The sequence below is a fragment of the Hemicordylus capensis genome, chromosome 4 (assembly GCF_027244095.1).
Source record: "Hemicordylus capensis ecotype Gifberg chromosome 4, rHemCap1.1.pri, whole genome shotgun sequence".
NCBI classification, from domain to species: domain Eukaryota; kingdom Metazoa; phylum Chordata; class Lepidosauria; order Squamata; family Cordylidae; genus Hemicordylus; species Hemicordylus capensis.
The window spans coordinates 125,637,738-125,655,390 of NC_069660.1; the positions used below are offsets into that span (position 1 = coordinate 125,637,738).

The 17,653-nt window shown below is 42.5% G+C and overlaps 1 protein-coding gene and 1 non-coding gene across 2 annotated transcripts in view; both read right to left on the bottom strand.

Annotated features, from left to right (window-relative positions):
- Positions 1 to 3,560: 3,560 nt before the first annotated feature.
- Positions 3,561 to 3,632, bottom strand: TRNAG-UCC (transfer RNA glycine (anticodon UCC)). Its single transcript has one exon. It is a non-coding gene; the product is annotated as a tRNA-Gly (tRNA).
- A 115-nt stretch (positions 3,633 to 3,747) lies between these two features.
- PLPPR4 (phospholipid phosphatase related 4) overlaps positions 3,748 to 17,653 on the bottom strand; it is a 61,287-nt gene continuing 47,381 nt past the window's right edge. The window contains exon 7 of the mRNA XM_053248928.1: positions 3,748 to 9,176. Coding sequence (XP_053104903.1) covers positions 7,839 to 9,176 — 1,338 coding nt within the window. The 3' untranslated portion in view covers positions 3,748 to 7,838. The remainder of the gene's footprint in view (positions 9,177 to 17,653) is intronic.

Consider the following 17,653-nt stretch of genomic DNA (forward strand, 5'->3'; position numbering starts at 1 on the left):
CAGCTATACTTTCATCTTAGTATGCACTCTTGCTTTGTAAACTAAAAACATGGGGATTCTAGTGAAAAATTGTAACCTGCACAAGACTGAAGTTAGGCCACCATTGATCTAAAGCAGGCCCGCTCAACTTTGGCCCCTCCCAGCTGTTTTTGGACTACAACTCCCATAATTCCCAGCCACAATGGCCAATAGCCAGGGATTATGGGAGTTGTAGGCTAACATCTGCAGGAGGGGCGAAGTTGAACAGCCCTGATCTAAAGCAATGCTGAACTCCTGGGAAGGTCAAATCCTGTCATTGTGTCCTTCTCCTGTCTGCAGGGTTAATGTTTTTGGGGACTTGGTTCATATTTCATATAAAGTGTATATTTCAACATTGTGGCAGTCCTGATGACAGGACACTATTATTATAGAGACATGCTAGTGCCTGTATGGTTACAATGAGGTATTAAAGACTGTATTCTGCCATTATAAGCTCTGAACTTTCTATTGCACATACAGTCCATATTATCTGTCTAATTTTTATGAAATTAGATAAGAAGTACCAGCATGTCTCCAGATTTCATGTAGATCTGTTGAGAAGTGGCTGGGATACAGCAGTTTGAAAACTGACCTCTAGGAAAACAAACCTCTGATTTCACGTGTTGATTATATTAGGCCAAGGACAACCTATTTTTCTTTTCTTCCCTCGCCCTTGTAAATGTGTAAATAAATAAATAAAATTTAGGTCCATACTGAAATGCATTCTTCTGTTTGGGGAGGGGGGGGGGATCAGTTCAGTATTTCTCAAGTTATTAGCCTTTGAAGTCACCATTATTATATAGCAAGGCAATCAATTCCTGGCACCAGTCAAAGGGCATTTCAAATGGTCTGCCTGATTCTTTCCAGAAACAATCTTTTCCCTCAGTAAGAATGGCTGCTGTTTAACCCAATACTGATGAGTGAGGGCAAGCTGTGTGGAACAAATGAGCCACCATAGCAAGCTGAACCGTGTGGCTGTTACACCAGTTCAGAGCAGAGACTGCTGGTTTGCTTAGCTTCTTTTGTATCTGCAGCAGCTACCTAACTTGCAATCTAAATCCTCTAAAGTAAGTCCTACTGTTAATGAGGGCAGGAGTAATGGAAAGAGCCCTGTAAAAACAGGGAGAATAATGGAAAACCTTATCAAATATGGGGGTGGGGTATTGGAAGGATCCTTTATTTTAAAAGTGATCTTTATTTTAAAAGTGATCCTTTTAAAAATAAAGGAAATGAAAATAATCCCTTAAATTGGGAGGGGGGAATCTTCTCTTAAAAACAGAGGAGGACTAATGTGAAGATCTGTTTAAAAATTGAAAGGGGCAATAATGGAAAGATCCCTTTAAAGTCTGAGAGGGGAATAATGGAACAATCCCTGTAAAAATGCAAGGAAATAATGGTTTGGTTTTTGTTTGCATTACATCCATCCCTTGCCAACCACGCTTTCCCCAATAGTGGTTTTGAGAGTATTTTTTTAGTGATGCAGCGGGGGGCGGGGGGCGGCGCGTTCTGCAATGTTGGGAGGGCCAGAGATTCAGTCCATTCATTCTTCTTGCTGACCCTGCCAACTCCTCTCAGTTTAAGGTGTCATTGGGGTTTTTTGAGGTTCAAAAGTGCCTTCAAGCAATTGGGGGGGGGGGGTTTGCGGGGGGTGGTTCAACATTTTCCAGAGGTTCAATTTGCTTACTCCTCTTGCTTATTCATGGTGATTTTAAGGGATTCCAGGTGATTTTTGGTATTTATTTTGTACTTTTTTCTTTGATATTTCATTCTTTTCACAACCACAGTTCCCCTAACCTCTTTTCCCATTGATTGTAATTGCTTGCCAGCTGCAAATTTGCCAACTGTGAGGTTTTGCCAGAATGGAACCCTTGCGGCTGGCGAGGGATGACTATATTTTTTGTGTATTTGTTAGCTCTGGTTTTGATGCTTTTTTCTTGGCTTCTTTGGGATATATCTTGGGTAGTTTCTCCTTATTGTTTTCATATTGGACCATACTCACAGCTTTGTTCCATGTTTAAATCTTAGTGCTTTATTTTATTTATTTATTTATTTATTTATTTTTAAATAGAATTTTAATTTTCAAAATAAAAAGTAAATAAAGGAGAGATAGAACAATAGTGTTCAAAAAATATCAAGCAATACAAAATTTGAAAAAGGAAAAGAAACAGCAACTTCTTCCCACACTTTTCACCACCCATAGTTTGATAACTAAATAAAGAAACAACCTAACATTTCATAATTACAAATATGATAAAAAGCCAATTCTACTGAGTAAAAAAGAATCATTTCTATAAAAATCATTTAATTTTTATAGAAAAATCATTTCTTTAAACATGCCAAGTTAACAAACAGAATAACACCCTTTTCTGCAATATTTTATGCCATTTTTACCTTGTGTACACAAAAGAACATAAAACTGAATAAAAAAGCAACCTAACATTCCATAATTACAGATAAGAATGATAAAACCCCCAACCAATTCTATTGAATAAAAGAGTCATTTCTATAAAAAAGCCAAGTTAACAGACAGCAGAACACCACTTTCCGCAATATTTTATGCCGTGTTTACCTTGTGTACACAGAAGATCATAAACCAAATCCCGACATTGGGAACAAATGGAGACCTTGTTGAATGTTGTAATTTATAAAAGGCTCCCAAACAGACATAAATGACTCAGAAGAGAGACCCCTCTTGTAAGCTGAGACTTTCGAAATTGATGCATAATCCCATAGCTTCAAAAACCAGTAGTTTAAAGAGGTAATCACAGGTACCCACCAGTTTGTGGTGAATATAATCCTTGCTGCGGTAATCAATCTTAGTGTTTTATGGAAACCTAGGTTGTTTTATGTGGCTGGTGTATCTAGGGGTGTCATCTTTTTTGCAGAAAGAGGCCCTGCACTTTTAAGAGCTGCATAATGACAAAGATCCACAAATAGAGCTTTTCCTAGCTGACTAGGCCAGAGGCGTAACTATAGGGGGGGCAGGGGGGGCACGTGCCCCGGGCGCCATCTTTTCTGGTCACGTGGGGGGCGCCGCCATGACCAATTTTTTTTAATTTTTTTAAAATTTTTGTTAATACAAATGTTTCCTGCTCAGTGCAGCAGCGCTGCAGCAGTCAAGGGAGCGCGTCGATGCCCCCTTCCCCACGAGCGGTCCCTTCTGCGCTGCCTGCGCGCCCCCCATTGCTTTGCTGGCACCTGGCGGCCAGTCAGTAGCCTGGCGCGGCAGCGGCGGCGGGCGCTTGTGAGGAAAAACCTAAGTATAATGTAGTATGGTGGGGCAGCAGTGGGGGGGGGGCGTGGGGGGGGGCGCCATTTCAGTGCTTGCCCCGGGCGCCGTTTTCCCTAGTTACGCCTCTGGACTAGGCCACCTTCGCTTGGAAATCTTGACTGTTACCTCCTATGCAGATGTTAAAACTATAGAGTTTGTGCCTGTTACAAGATTAACATTTGGAGCTGAGTTAAACCACTGACTCACTTAGCTTAGTATTGTTTACACTGAGTGGCCGGTGTTTCGGGTAGGAATCTTTCCTTGCCCCACCTGGAGATGCCAGGGATTGAACCTGGGACCTTCTGCATGGAAAGCAGGTGCTCTCCTACTGAGCTACACCTCCTCTTAGCATTTGTTTCCATTATCAGAACCATGTATATATATATTCAATTATATGGAAAGAGGAGGGGCAAAATTAAAATCTAATTTCCCCGAGGACACAGATGAGATACTGCAGCTTCAATGCGGAATTTTATCTTTATTTTTAATGATATTAGCACAAGAAACTCACACAGTAGCATTGATTCTGTACTTATTTAACAAAATACATTTATAGCAATTTACAAATAGTTTATTTTAAAACAGTGCATAACATTTTATTAGAACACAATACTTTATATAGAATTCTCATTTAAAAACATATTTCATATTTTACTCAATTTTTTTCTTAGTAAAGCACAGCCTAACAAAGAAATTGGTGCCTGTTTTAGCAAGTAAGAAAAAACTAGAAGATGCCACCTGTCAATTTATTTGATTTGCTTGAAATTAAGGTATCAGTGGAATGTAAACAAAGGTTAATTTTACAAAAGGCTCCATAAACGAGATACACACAGAAGTCAAGAAGTCCAGTGTATATCTTATTACATTGTTTTTGTTCTTGAATGTAATAATGTTTCTGAGAAGCCATTATTAAAAAGAGTAGCCTTTGGCACTTCTGAGTAAAAAAAGAGTATTTTCAATATTTTATGTAAAGAATGCAATTACAATGATTCTGCAAGTGCTTTAAAATCGTTTGTTAGTAAGTAGGAAAAGTTTAGATAGGAAAAATATCACACTGCACTTGAAAGAATGCAGTGAGTTTCAAAGTCTAAAAGCAACATGTGATACCTTTATAAGGTAGGCTAACTAAAACAAATAAAAATAAAAAAGCAACCACTCCCACAAAAGAAACCCACATGTGGTGTTAAAATAGGCTGCTTTTCGAGAAGGGCTAATTTCTAGTCCTTGTATTATTGCAGTTGTTTAATCATCATTTTCCACTGTCCTTCCTTAGATTATCTACTCACTAATACCCCACACTCATTGTTACTAGGCCAGCAGTGATTGTGTCCTACCTATCCTTTGAAAGCCCTTTCTACTTGGTGTAACAAACTAAGTTATACTTAATCATCAACCCAAGTGTTTGAAATCTTTAAAAATGTGTTTTAAAAAGTCATTAAATACCAGGCATTTTAAGATCTGCAGGCTTTTTTTTTATGATTGTAAATACTGCAAATGGAAACAATGGTCCCAATCCAGCAAGGGAGATCTACATGCAGATTTCCTAACTGGGTTAAAATCTGTGGGTGCAACAGGGGGCTGGCTATGAAGATCCCCTGACCGGACGCCTGCATCCAGCAATCAGGTCTGCTTACTTGGTTCCTAATGCTGGATTGGGAGATGCATGTGATCCAACACTAGGTTATTAGAAATGGGATGTGGATATACATCTGGATCCAGAGGCATATTCTAATTTAGATATATAGTACAGAATATCAGGGCTGCACAACTTTTGTCCTCCAGCTACTGCTGGATTAGAACCCTCATCATCCCTGACTATTGGCCACTGTGACTGGGGATGGTGGGAGTTGTAGTCCAACAACATCAGGAGGGCCGAAGCTGTACAGCCCTGGTGTAGAAGAACAGTGCCTTCCCGTTCACCTTCTACTGCAGATGATAATGTACAAGTCAGCCTGCTCTCTGGAGCCACTACATGGGGCTTTAACTCATGCATGAATTGTTGCATGCAACACAGTTTTGTGTGTGTCAGCCATTAGCTACAAATTATCTCCTTTTGTAGAGCATCTAGGTTCTATTGCCATCATGGCCAGTGACAGGATCTCAGATAGGAAGGTTGAAAATATCTTCTTTCTTGAGAACCTGGAGAATCACTGCAAGTTTGGATGTCATGAATGGGATGGATGATATTGAGCTTTTGTGTGAGAAACCCACATTTAGAGCCCCACACATGATGAAACCATCTGGGTGGCCTTAGTAACATAAGAAGCTGCTTTACACCAAGTCAGAACATTGGTCCATCAAGTTCAGTATTCTCTGCACTGATTGGCAATAGCTCCCCAGGGTTTCAACCAGCAGTCTTTCTTAGCCCTACCTGGAGATGCCTGTGATTAAACATGGGGCCTTCTGCATACAAATCAGATGCTGTACCACTGAGCTAGTCACTTAAGTGGCACAGCGGGGAAATGCTTGACTAACAAGCAGAAGGTTGCCGGTTCAATTCCCACTGCTACTATATCAGGCAGCAACGATATAGGAAAATGCTGAAAGGCATAATCTCACACTGCGCGGGAGGAGGCAATGGTAAACCCCTCCTGTATTCTACTAGAGAAAACCACAGAGCTCTGTGGGTGCCAGGAGTCGAAATTAACTTGATGGCACACTTTACCTTTACCTTACCACTGAGCTATGGACCCATCCCCCAGGCAATTATCTCAATCCTAACATACGTTTGCTGTGAGGATAAAATGCCACTAAGCTCCTTGGAGGAAAAGTGGGGAAGACAATGTAATACAATTACAATTTAAGATGATCTTATCCCATTTATATCACGAGAACAAAATGGGTTGAATCCAAGTGTTCTGAATTAATTGGTGGATAAAGCTACAGGTTTCTCAAATTGAAGATGCTCCAAACACTCAGGATTTGTAACTGGCTTTACCAATATGGAAATACATTCCCTATGACCTATGGAATCTTGTGTCTTTCTTACCATGTTTCATTTGTCATACTGGTTCAGAACTGGGTTTTTTATCAGTTTATAAAACTATCTCAACTGAATCTCACCTCCCCAAAATGAGTTCATAGTATTGTAACTGGAAGAATAAATCTTTCAGATACCTAACTGAATGTTATGTTTCATGAGACTTTTCATGGAATCACCTGTGGTACAATGCAGTACTTTTGTATTGATTTAGCTTATATAAGCCATTCCACGTTTAAAAATAAAGACCACCCAAACAAACCTGCTAGGAATATTTAATGGCCATTATGTGTCAACTGAAGCAAGGAAGGCTGCAATATCCAGGTGTGAACTTGGTTGTGTGTTTCATCAGTAATCTGCCTCAAACAATAGGACCAGCCCATCCACCAGATAGGACAATTCTCCAAGTTACTAGGTCTCCAGAGACCACCAGTTAGCCAGGTGTCTCAGCTGTTGTTGCTACCCTCATCAGGATTACCATATTCCATCTGGGATATGGCTCTTGTTCCCTTAAGAACTCCAAGGAAGGCCTTGAAGTTCCCTTAAGAACTCCAAGGAAGGCATAGAAGAACTATGCCTCCAAGGAAGGCAAAGTTGCAATTCTCTGTGTGAAGCAGTATCTAGTCAATAATGAACAAAAAAGGAAAAGTTCATCAATGGGATAAATTCAAAAATAGTTAAGAAGTGAAGAATGTAAATTAGTGCTATAAGAGATCCCTGTTAAAAAACAATGTTTAAATCAATTCCAGTTAGCTCACTAAGAAGCAACCTCTTTGTTAGTAGCACCTGTAACTACACACGTTTTGGGAAGTAGCTGCGAAACTAACCAGGAGAGAAAACAATTCCATTTTCATGGAGTATGACCCACAATTTTTTTTTGTTCCAGTAAACATTTCAAAGAACTACACAAAACCTCTGCAATCTTTTATGTGAAGGATCCACTATAACAAAGCTGTCAGTATTTTTCCTACTCTAAATGAATGCAGCCAGCATATTTTCAGCAATATTAATTGGAAAGGAACTACACATCAAAATATCATGTGTCTGTTGTATGTAAAGTTTCCAAAAATGTAAAGTTAGAATCAGCACCGACTTGTATTAAATTTTGGTGCAAAATCCGCAAAGGTGAAGTACAACACTGGTACAGCTTTTGCTGTACAGGGAAAAGGAAAACAAAACAAAACACAACCCTCCCCATCTGTCCTTGCAAATATATATAAATCAAAAAGTTGGCACATTCAGGAAATAAGGTGTTTGTATTTAAGATAGCTGTTTTTGTTGACCTTGTTTCTACTGGAGAAACATTTCGAGTCTGGAAAAAAAAAAACCCTGTTAGGAAACACTCCCCATTGGTTAGGTTCTTGCATTGTGCTTTTCCCCCCGCGACATGAAATCCACAAACTCATGCACAATCACTACACATCAGCAACATCCAAAAACAGTCAGGCTGATGGTTGATATTTTGGCACATCAAGGATATTTCGGCATCAGCTCAAAACTAAAGAGAGCACAAAGCGTGTACCAAATGTATTGAGTGTTAGTGGCATTGCTCAATTGAAACATTAGCTTTCATTCTTTATAAGCTCTTGTGGGGGATGTTCCTTTGTAGAAGATATTCCTGGTATTCTCTGGGCTGCTGCCTCTTTCAGGAATTAAAATGATATTACCTTTTCTTCGAAGTGTGGAGTCACGGCTAGAGGAAATGGACAGGGTCTCTGAACCAATCTCGCTGCCTTCCACTGGTGTCACCCTTATCGTAGTAATCCCATGGTGGTGGTGTTCACTGTTATCGATGTTACTTCTTTTTCTGTCACTGGATCCATAACTGTCTTTCAAAGATTCACAGCTCTCAGAGTCTCGGTTGAGATCATTTAGCTCATATGTTTGACGAAGGCTTCCTTTCTCGGGAGCTTTCCATTTCCATGAGCTGCTCCCTTCCCCTTCTGATGGCATCTGAATAATAGGCCTGTTGTTCTCAGGATGCGCTTCTACTCTTACAATACTGCTTGGTTCATGATCTGTCAGGGTTTTGTAGCGGATGGATCCAGTACAAGTGACTGTGCTGCCCTCGGAGCTCTTAGGGCTGCCCTGAAGTACGCCTTGCTGCTTTGACATGGCAATGACCTGCATGATTCTTGGCTGACTGTTGCTTCTGCAGCCAACAGTTTTCTCAGCAGCTTTCAACCACTTTGCTCGAGCTGAGCTAGTTTTTGGAGACGTGTTCACATTCTCCTGTGTCTCTTCGGGAATATGCACAAGCTGTGAAGAGCCAGGGCGTGACTGAATAGAAACTCTCGGCCCACCAGAAAGGCCAGCACTGTTACAGCCTGGCATGCTACCAGGCTGAATTTTCAGGTACTGATTGCTAGGGCCATGGTGATCCCCATTAACACCCACTCTGGATGGCTCAGAGCTTGACCTCATTTCAATTGCTCGAGGTGGTGACTGCCCAGATTCTGTCTCAATGACCTGCAAGGATAACTTCCGACTTTCGTTCTTGTTTTTCCACTGGGAAAGAAGCTGCTTTGAACGGGCAGAATCCATAGACGCATGAATTGTTGCATTCCGTCTAGCAGATTCTTCCATTGCGGGTGTGTTAGCTCTTGGCAAAGTGTTGCTGAAGGTTACCATGTTTTCTTTCCCCATTGGGCTTCGTGGCGTTATGATCTCCACATCAGCATTTGCTCTTTTGAGGTTAGTCAGTGAGCCGGTGTCTCTGTGGTTCCTATTTAACATACTTTCAGCATGATGAGTGGAGATGGCATCATTACTACTGCCATTTTTACCTGGCAAAATCCTGTTGGCATCTTGGCTCAGGTCAGTCAAAGATCTTAAGGGTTCTCTGTGCTGGTTCTGATTAAACGTGTTCTCTTCGCTTGGCAGAAAGTTTCCCACAGCATACAGTCCCTGACATTGGGAGAAAAACAAGATCCCATTATGGAAAATAAATATTTGTAGACACTTTAATTATGGGCATCATACTATTATTTAATTTAAATTATTAAATTAAATGTAATTAATTAATTTAATTTATATACTGCCCTTCCTAAAGTGGCTCCGGGCAATTTAGAATGAAATAAAAAGCACATAATAAAACAATTAAAATCAGAACTCATTTAAACCAGATTAAAACTCATTAAAATTCAAACTAGATATTAAAAGCCAGGCTAGAAAGATAGGTCTTTAAGGCTGCCCCGAAGGCCTCCATAGAAGATGATGCTCTTATATCCACGGGGAGCACGTTCCACAACCTAGAGGCGACAATTGAGAAGGCTTAATTCCAGGTCGACACCAGATGAACTGGTGGCACCCAAAGATGGAGCCCTCCTAATGATCTTAATGAGCAGTGGGGGTTATGCTCACTGTTGCAGACATAGAGACTATTCACACGATAGGGCAAAATCGGGATAGTGGAGGCTAGCCCGATTTTGCCCCATCGTGTAAACCACCGGGCTCGGCTGCGAGCCTGGTGGTTCCTAGGTGGGTAACCCGCCTAACTACAGGTGAAACTCGGAAAATTAGAATATCGTGCAAAAGGCCATTAATTTCAGTAATGCAAATTAAAAGGTGAAACTGATATATGAGACAGACGCATTACATGCAAAGCGAGATAAGTCAAGCCTTAATTTGTTATAATTGTGATGATCATGGCGTACAGCTCATGAAAACCCCAAATCCACAATCTCAGAAAATTAGAATATTACACGGAACCAAGAAGACAAGGATTGAAGAATAGAACAATATCGGACCTCCGAAAAGTATACAGTGTACTGTGCTTGATTGGCCAGCAAACTCGCCTGACCTGACCCCATAGAGAATCTATGGGGCATTGCCAAGAGAAGGATGAGAGACATGAGACCAAACAATGCAGAATTGCTGAAGGCCGCTAATGAAGCATCCTGGTCTTCCATAATACCTCATCAGTGCCACAGGCGGATAGCATCCATGCCACGCCGCATTGAGGCAGTAATTGCTGCAAAAGGGGTCCGAACCAAGTACTGAATACATATGCATGCTTATACTTTTCAGAGGTCCGATATTGTTCTATTCTTCAATCCTTGTCTTCTTGGTTCCATGTAATATTCTAATTTTCTGAGATTGTGGATTTGGGGTTTTCATGAGCTGTATGCCATGATCATCACAATTATAACAAATTAAGGCTTGACTTATCTCGCTTTGCATGTAATGTGTCTGTCTCATATATCAGTTTCACCTTTTAATTTGCATTACTGAAATTAATGGACTTTTGCACGATATTCTAATTTTCCGAGTTTCACCTGTACCCCTGCCCTAAAACCAGGTTTGCGGAGCGAGTGCTCCGCATACCTGGTTTTAAAGATCATGAGTAGTCATGGCGTGGCTCCACGCCGCAGTTACTCACAAGTAGACCCCCAGAGGGGAGGTGAAAAGCCGCCTCCCAGCTCCGGGGGTCTCCCCAGTATGCCCTGCGCACTCGCTCGTGCAGGGCATACTGGAGCTTCCAGGAGCTGCGCGGCCCCCCAAGCTCCCCAGCCCCTGCCAGCTCCATCACGGAGCCAGCAATTGTGTGTGCGGCCGATCCGGCCGCAAATCCACTCCAATCCAAGATGGTGGACGCGTAAACTTTTGAGGTACAAGTGGGCTAACTTGTGAACCGCTGAACAGATTTGAACTAAATTTGCTACAGTTGCAGGGAGACATAGGGATGCCCTAATGGCATGGTGTGTGATGTCATCCGCTCCAATTCAAAATGGTGGCCGCATGAACATCTGAGGTGCAAGAGGGCTAATTTGTGAACTGCCTAACCCATTTGAACCAAATTGGGTACAGTTGCATAGAGGTGTGCACGGAACCACACCTCTGCAGTCCAGCACTGGGGAGGGCGACTCTTTAAGAGCGGGGGAGGGTATACTTACCCCTCCCGCCACTTTCCCCCCACCGGCGTGCCTGTATTGTACCTCCCTGCTGCCCACTCCCCAGTTCCTCACCAAAAAGCTTTGGAAAACCTGACTGAGTGTGCATACATCTCGCGCAATCCACAGACATGATGTGCACGCGCAACGTGCACACATGCAGTCAGGTTTTCTGAAGCTTTTTGGCGAGGAACAGGGGAAGGGGCGGCAGGGAGGTAACCTGCCTCCCCAAATGCTTTACAAAATAGGCATGCTGGCAGGGGGGAAGTGGCGGGAAGGGTAAGTACACCCTCCCCCACTCATAAAAGTCTACCCCCCTGGCGCTGAACCACCGAACCGGCCCCGTGTCTGGACCAGAGGTGTTTAGAATGGCCTCCAGACTGGTCCGTGCACATCCCTACAGTTGCAGTGAGTGAGACACAGGGACACCTCAATGTCATAGTTTGTGATGACATCATCCACACCGATTCAAGATGGTGGATGGGTAAACTTTTGAGGCACAAATGGGCTAACTTGGGAACTGCTTAACCGATTTGAACCAAATTTGGTACAGCTGTAGGGACACATAGGGACACCTGAACTGTGTAGTTTTTGATAATGTCATCCACCCCAATCCAAGATGGTGGTCATGTGAATGTCTGAGGCGCAAGCTGGCTAAATTTGTGGACCGGCTGACTCATTTGGACCAAATTGAGTACAGTTGCAGTGAGTGACACACAGGGACACCTCAAGGGCATAGTTTGTGATGATGTCATCCATACCAATTCAAGATGGTGAATGTGTAAACTTTGGAGGCGCAAGTGGGCTAACTTGTGAACTTCTTAACCGATCTGAATCAGATTTGCTAGAGCTGTAGGGACCCATAGGGACACCTCAATGGCATAGATTGTGATGATGTCATCCAAACCAATTCAAGTTGACGGACATGTAAACTTTTGAGGCGGAAGTGCACTAACTTGTGAACAGTCTAACTGAATTGAACCAAATTTGCTACAGCTGTATGGACACATAGGGATGCTCCAATGGTGTAGTTGGTGGTAATGTCATCCACCCCAAACCAAGATGGTGGATGTGTGAACATTTGAGGCACAAGTGCACTAACCTGAGGACTGTCTAACCAATTTGAACCAGATTTGGTACAGTTGTAGTGAGTGACACACAGGGACACCTCAGTGGTGGTTTGTAATGATGTCATCCACCCCAATCCAAGATGGCGGACACATGAATATTTGAGGTGCAAGAGATCTAACTTGTGGACCTCAATTTGAATCACATTTAGTTCATTTTTAGAGACAGTGAAAGGAAAGTAGACTGATTAGTTTTTACTAGAACTTGGGGTTTTTTTGGGGGGAAGAAAAGACACTTTGGGGGGAGATATGGGCTATTTGGTTTGGCAGTGAGGAGTTCAATAGAATGTGTGTGTGGGGGGAGACTCCTCAAGTGCTTAGTGGGGATCTGCACCTTTGAGAAGAATGGAAGAGCTTTTGAGATTGACATCCATCTCTCGCCTTTTCTCACAGAAAGAGAAAGACCTGCCTATCTGTTGCATCTGATGAAGTGTGCTCTCACCCATTAAAGCTTATGCTACAGTAAATGTATTACTTCTTAAAGTACCAGCAGACTCTGTTGTTTGTGCTGCACTTCCTATGGAAGCTCTTATATCAGCCCTTTGTCAGAGCAGCTACCCCTGGAGGTTTTAAAAGAGCAGTATGTTGCTGATTCTGGCAGCAGCTGACATTTCCTAATACTCGGGGGTGAGCTGAGCAGCTAGCGCCAGAGTTAGTGAAGCACAGCAACTCTGAAACAGCTAAGAACAGCTTCTCAAAGAATGGTAAGTTGATGTGTGGCAACTCCTTCCCTTCTATAGGAATGCAGGAAAAGGCCTTGGAGCAAGCCAGTCCTGAGAGATTCTCCATCCTTCTCTGCTTGTTTTGGGTGCTTGTGGGTGGGAGACTGCAGTCTTGGGTGAAAACTGGGGGAAAAAAACCACCCTAAAAAAAGGCACAAGAGGATTCAAATACATGTTTACCCTCAGCAGCAGAGTAATGTATGAATTGCTCAGACAAATGATTATCATGCATGATTGACTTGTGTGATTGGTGATCAGCTACAACTGTTCATTCAATAACAGGTGTTTCATGTGTACACATGGGTCCCACACAACTGGGTGGGCGGGGTGGCGTGTGGGAAGGCTGGGCAGTGTTGGAAGGCTGGTTCAACTCACCTTCCCCACCAGATGAGCGACTGACAGTTCCTGGGAGCACGGACTGTGCTCCTAGATGATGCATAGTGCAGTGCAGAGCTCCAGAGGTCGGGATGATGCGTCCTGGCCTCTGGATATCCCACAATGCACACCTTGACATGTGCAGTGCATTGGGGGATACCCCAGGAGATGAGTGCTCTAGGTGTCTGTGTCTGCTGCGGCTGAACACACGCGAACACATGATTCCAGAGCCTGGGTTAAGGGCTCACTCAAGCCCTTAACCCCACTAAGAGCTGGGTTTCAAAGCTAGGCTAGGAGGTGCTACCTCTCCGGGATTGGGCCTGATCCCGATGGTTCTCACTCACCGCCTAACCTAGGTTGGGCTTCCCTAGCCTGGGTTAGGCTGCACATGTGAACAGCCTCACAGAATGACTTGCGGGAGTCATTGCGTGACAATGTGGATGCCAACATTAACAAGAGAATCCGCCTTATGTAGCTTTGTTGCTCATTTGCCTTGAGAAGTCAACACAGACAGGCCCGTAAATTGCACAACTGTGTCCAAGCTGTCATCTAGAGCTACTTTAAGCATGCTCAGGGGCTTACCCAGTAGAAATTTTGATATCTTTTCTCTAAACCAGGGATTCTCAACTTTGGATCTCCAGATGCTGTTGGACTACAACTCTCATCATCACCAGCCACAATGGGCTCTGGACATTGTGCCCAGGGATGCTTTTGTTTTTGTTTTGTTTCACTCACTCATTCATTCTACTTATATGCCACTCCGTCAGTACTTTCTAAGCTATCTACAACCTTCAAAACAATGAAAATGATCAACAATTAAAACAGTCAACATTAAAATAGGGGTTGTAGTCCAACAATATCTGAGGACCAAAGGTTGGGAACCCCTGGTCTAAACATCAACCCTGAATGCTGTGGAAATTCCCACATGTTGATGTATTTTGCCGTTTTAAAGCTCCCATCTTAGTTAATGATGGGGGTCTCTTAAAAGTGGTCCTAAAAAGAGCTGAGGACGTAAGTGCTAGCTGGCAGCTGGCACTTCACAAATAGTGCAAGGAAGCTCTGAAATTTGTCTGAAGCTCTGAAATGCACCAAGAGAAACAAGGAAGAAGATGCAGGCTTCTGGAGCCTTTTGCCAACGTAAAAAGATGCACCAAACCAACACGTGGAAATGCCCTGCATCACAAATTGCTTTGAAACTGCTCTCAGTTTCAGAAGTTGTTTACCATGCAGTATGATGTGCTGCTGATCAAGAAACACAAGCACATGTGTGCTTGAACTAAACAGTTCTTGGCTACTGTCAGAAGGATGTGCTGTATGATTCAGTGAGCTTCTCCAAATTAAAAAAAAATCATTGATTTTTTTTTTTTTTGGAGCATTTCAACCACAGTTCCAATGGGATTTGTGTAACAAAGTGGCTAAATAATCAGACAAATGGGAAAGAAAAGCAATAATCTGCTAGACTTAGTATTGTTTACTATTAGAATATGTGGTCAGGTCATGAATCTCCTCGTAATTCTCTAGTAAATGTGTTAAGACAAAATCAGTCCAAGACAAGTTATCAGCAGCCGGCATTCTCACCAACTATGCAGCTGCACAGGGGAAGAAATGTTCCCAATGCAGAGAGCTTCCAGAGCTCTGAAGCAGTGATCACATGTTGGCGAGGGGTGTTATTTTCCTCTCTTTTTTCTGCCAATCTCTCCTTTCCCCAGAAATGTTCTGTGTCGTGCCAAAATATACCCTGAGAGTGATGGAGCTGTGAAGAATATTTTGGGTGCTGCAGAGCACTTCTGGGGAAAGGAGAGACCATCAAAAATCCACCCTGCACAATCATTGCTGCAGGGATGCTTCTTCAGCTTGTACGACCACATGGTTAGTGAGGATGTCAGCCAGTGTGATGAAGCATTAATTAGTTAAAAGAAACAAAAGATTTGTGTTGTTTAAAAATGTGAATACGGAACAGTTCCTATTAATTTCAACGTTCTTTGGGGGGCATTTCTATCTTTTGTATTTATTTTACAGCTACACAACCTGATTTACTGATCCTTTTCTCAACTTGATTAGATTTCTGCTCAAAGGTTATACCCTTTCTGCTGCTTAATAGCCATGTAATGCAATATCTTGATGAGAGACAAATTCATCAGTTTCAAATCAATTTGTGCAGAACCTCAGCAGGGTTTTGATCTTCACTCTATTTATACATTCAGTGGTCCATTATAAAACACTGTCACTCAAAGGGTGAAGGGTGGGAATTTCATCAAGTTCATCATACTCTCAAGTGACTGTGTGATTATGGCTGCCAGACCTAGTAGCCATGTCAGTGCAAACACTGTTCACAGCCCTGAGGATACTGTTTAAAGATTCTTTGTACTTTGTGCACCCCAGCTCCACACTTAACAATCATGACTGCAGTCCTGCTCTCTGTTTTAAAATTTTAATGTTGGGCTTAAATGATTTTAATGTTTCTTTAAATGACTTTCATTGTTTAATTGATTTAGTTTTGATTTTAATTGTTAATTAATTTTAATTGTTTTTATTTTGATGTAAACCGTCCTGAGCCAATTTTGGAAGGGTGTTCTAGAAATCAAATAAATAAATAAATAAATAAATAAATAAATAAGTAAGTAAGTAAGTAAAGTGGAGGGAATGGTATGGAGTCTCCCAGTGTGCTGGGAATGCAGCATGTCAGGCCACGGCCTGACATGCCAATGTTCTCCATTCCTCCCACTGGCACATGCAGTGCCTTACCCCCATGTGTGCACACAGTACTTGCCAGGATCAAGAACAAGCACTGGACCTGGTAGGATCAGTGTTGCTATTTTCCTTGAGAAGAGGAGCAGTGCCCATGAAACTGGAAGCCTATCAATTTGGATGGGGTGGGGGAGGATGGCGTGTGCATTCGCCTTCCTCATTCCCTCCTCCTTTCTAGCGACTACTCAGTGACAGAAAGGAAATCCAGGACACTCCCTTATTATACTACCTACAAGAGATGGGAAAACCCTTCAGAGCTTGCTTTGGACCAACCTGGAAATGATCTGAGTTCTCTCCCACAAAATGGACAAGAATTCCAATCATTTGCTGAGCTGGCTCAGAGAATGTCCAGAACCCTTCCCTTTCAGCCCCTGACTCTTACTGGTGTCTGCAACAGTGGGGCAGTGGAAGCTGCAGCAGCAATATTGACACAGGGAGGATTTTTCCCTCCACCCACCCCAGTGTATCCAAGAGAAAAACAGTGGTGGTACTGCCATGCGGGAACTGGAAGCTTTTTCTCTCCACCCTGGTTGTCACACTGTTGCCCTGCCCTACAGAACAACAGAGCAAAGGATTTGTAATTCTTTGCTACAATGCAAGTATACTGCAGTAATCATTGGGAAGACTCCCAAACTCAAGGGCCATCTCGTCTTTGCTCTGGTGCTCTGTGTAGCAGGACATCAGAGCAACAAGGGGGAGAGGAGAGGAAATATTTCCTGTCCCTACACAGCAGCACCACCATTAATTATCTTCTGGTGCATTCTGGGTGGAAGGGGGACACCTTCCTCCTCCCTGCATGCCTCAATGGGATACTGGCAAGGAAAGGGTGAGGAGCTGGAGAGCTTCTTTGAGCAATCCAAGCTCAGAAGAACTCAGGGATTGAGAAGTTCACCAGTCCTTAGAGGAGAGGGGAGGCTTTTCTAAGCTCCAGTAATTATTATCGGAGCCAGAACTCGAGAACTTTGATGACATCCCTACTCCTTATCCTGTTCACTTACCTGCACATGGAGCTTTCACATCCTGCACTCTATCAATGAAATGTAGGATTGTACTCCATGTATTCATAATTTCCATGATTTAAGGCACTGAAACCCAACTCCTGATGAACTCCAGGACTGGGCTTTCTCTGTGGCTGCCCCTGGGTTGCTCCCTGCTGAAATAAGAGCATCTCCTTCTCTGTTTGTTTTCAGGAAGATCTCAAGACTCTCCTGTTCTCACAAGCTTTTAATTAGAATTTTAATAATTTGTTTTAATAAATGCTTTATACTATTGTTTTTATTGTGTCTCGTGTATTTTAATCTGTGTTGATTTTTAAATATTTTAAATTTTGTACACCTAGAGATGTACATATCAGGCGGTATAAAAATATGATTGATAGATAGATAGATAGATAGATAGATAGATAGACAGACAGATAGATAGATAGATAGAGTGTAGGCATTAAGGTCTACTTCATATGTGCAGTTCTAAAAAATTATATTCTCTTTACATTCTAATTCATAGTCTCCTTACAGTTTTCA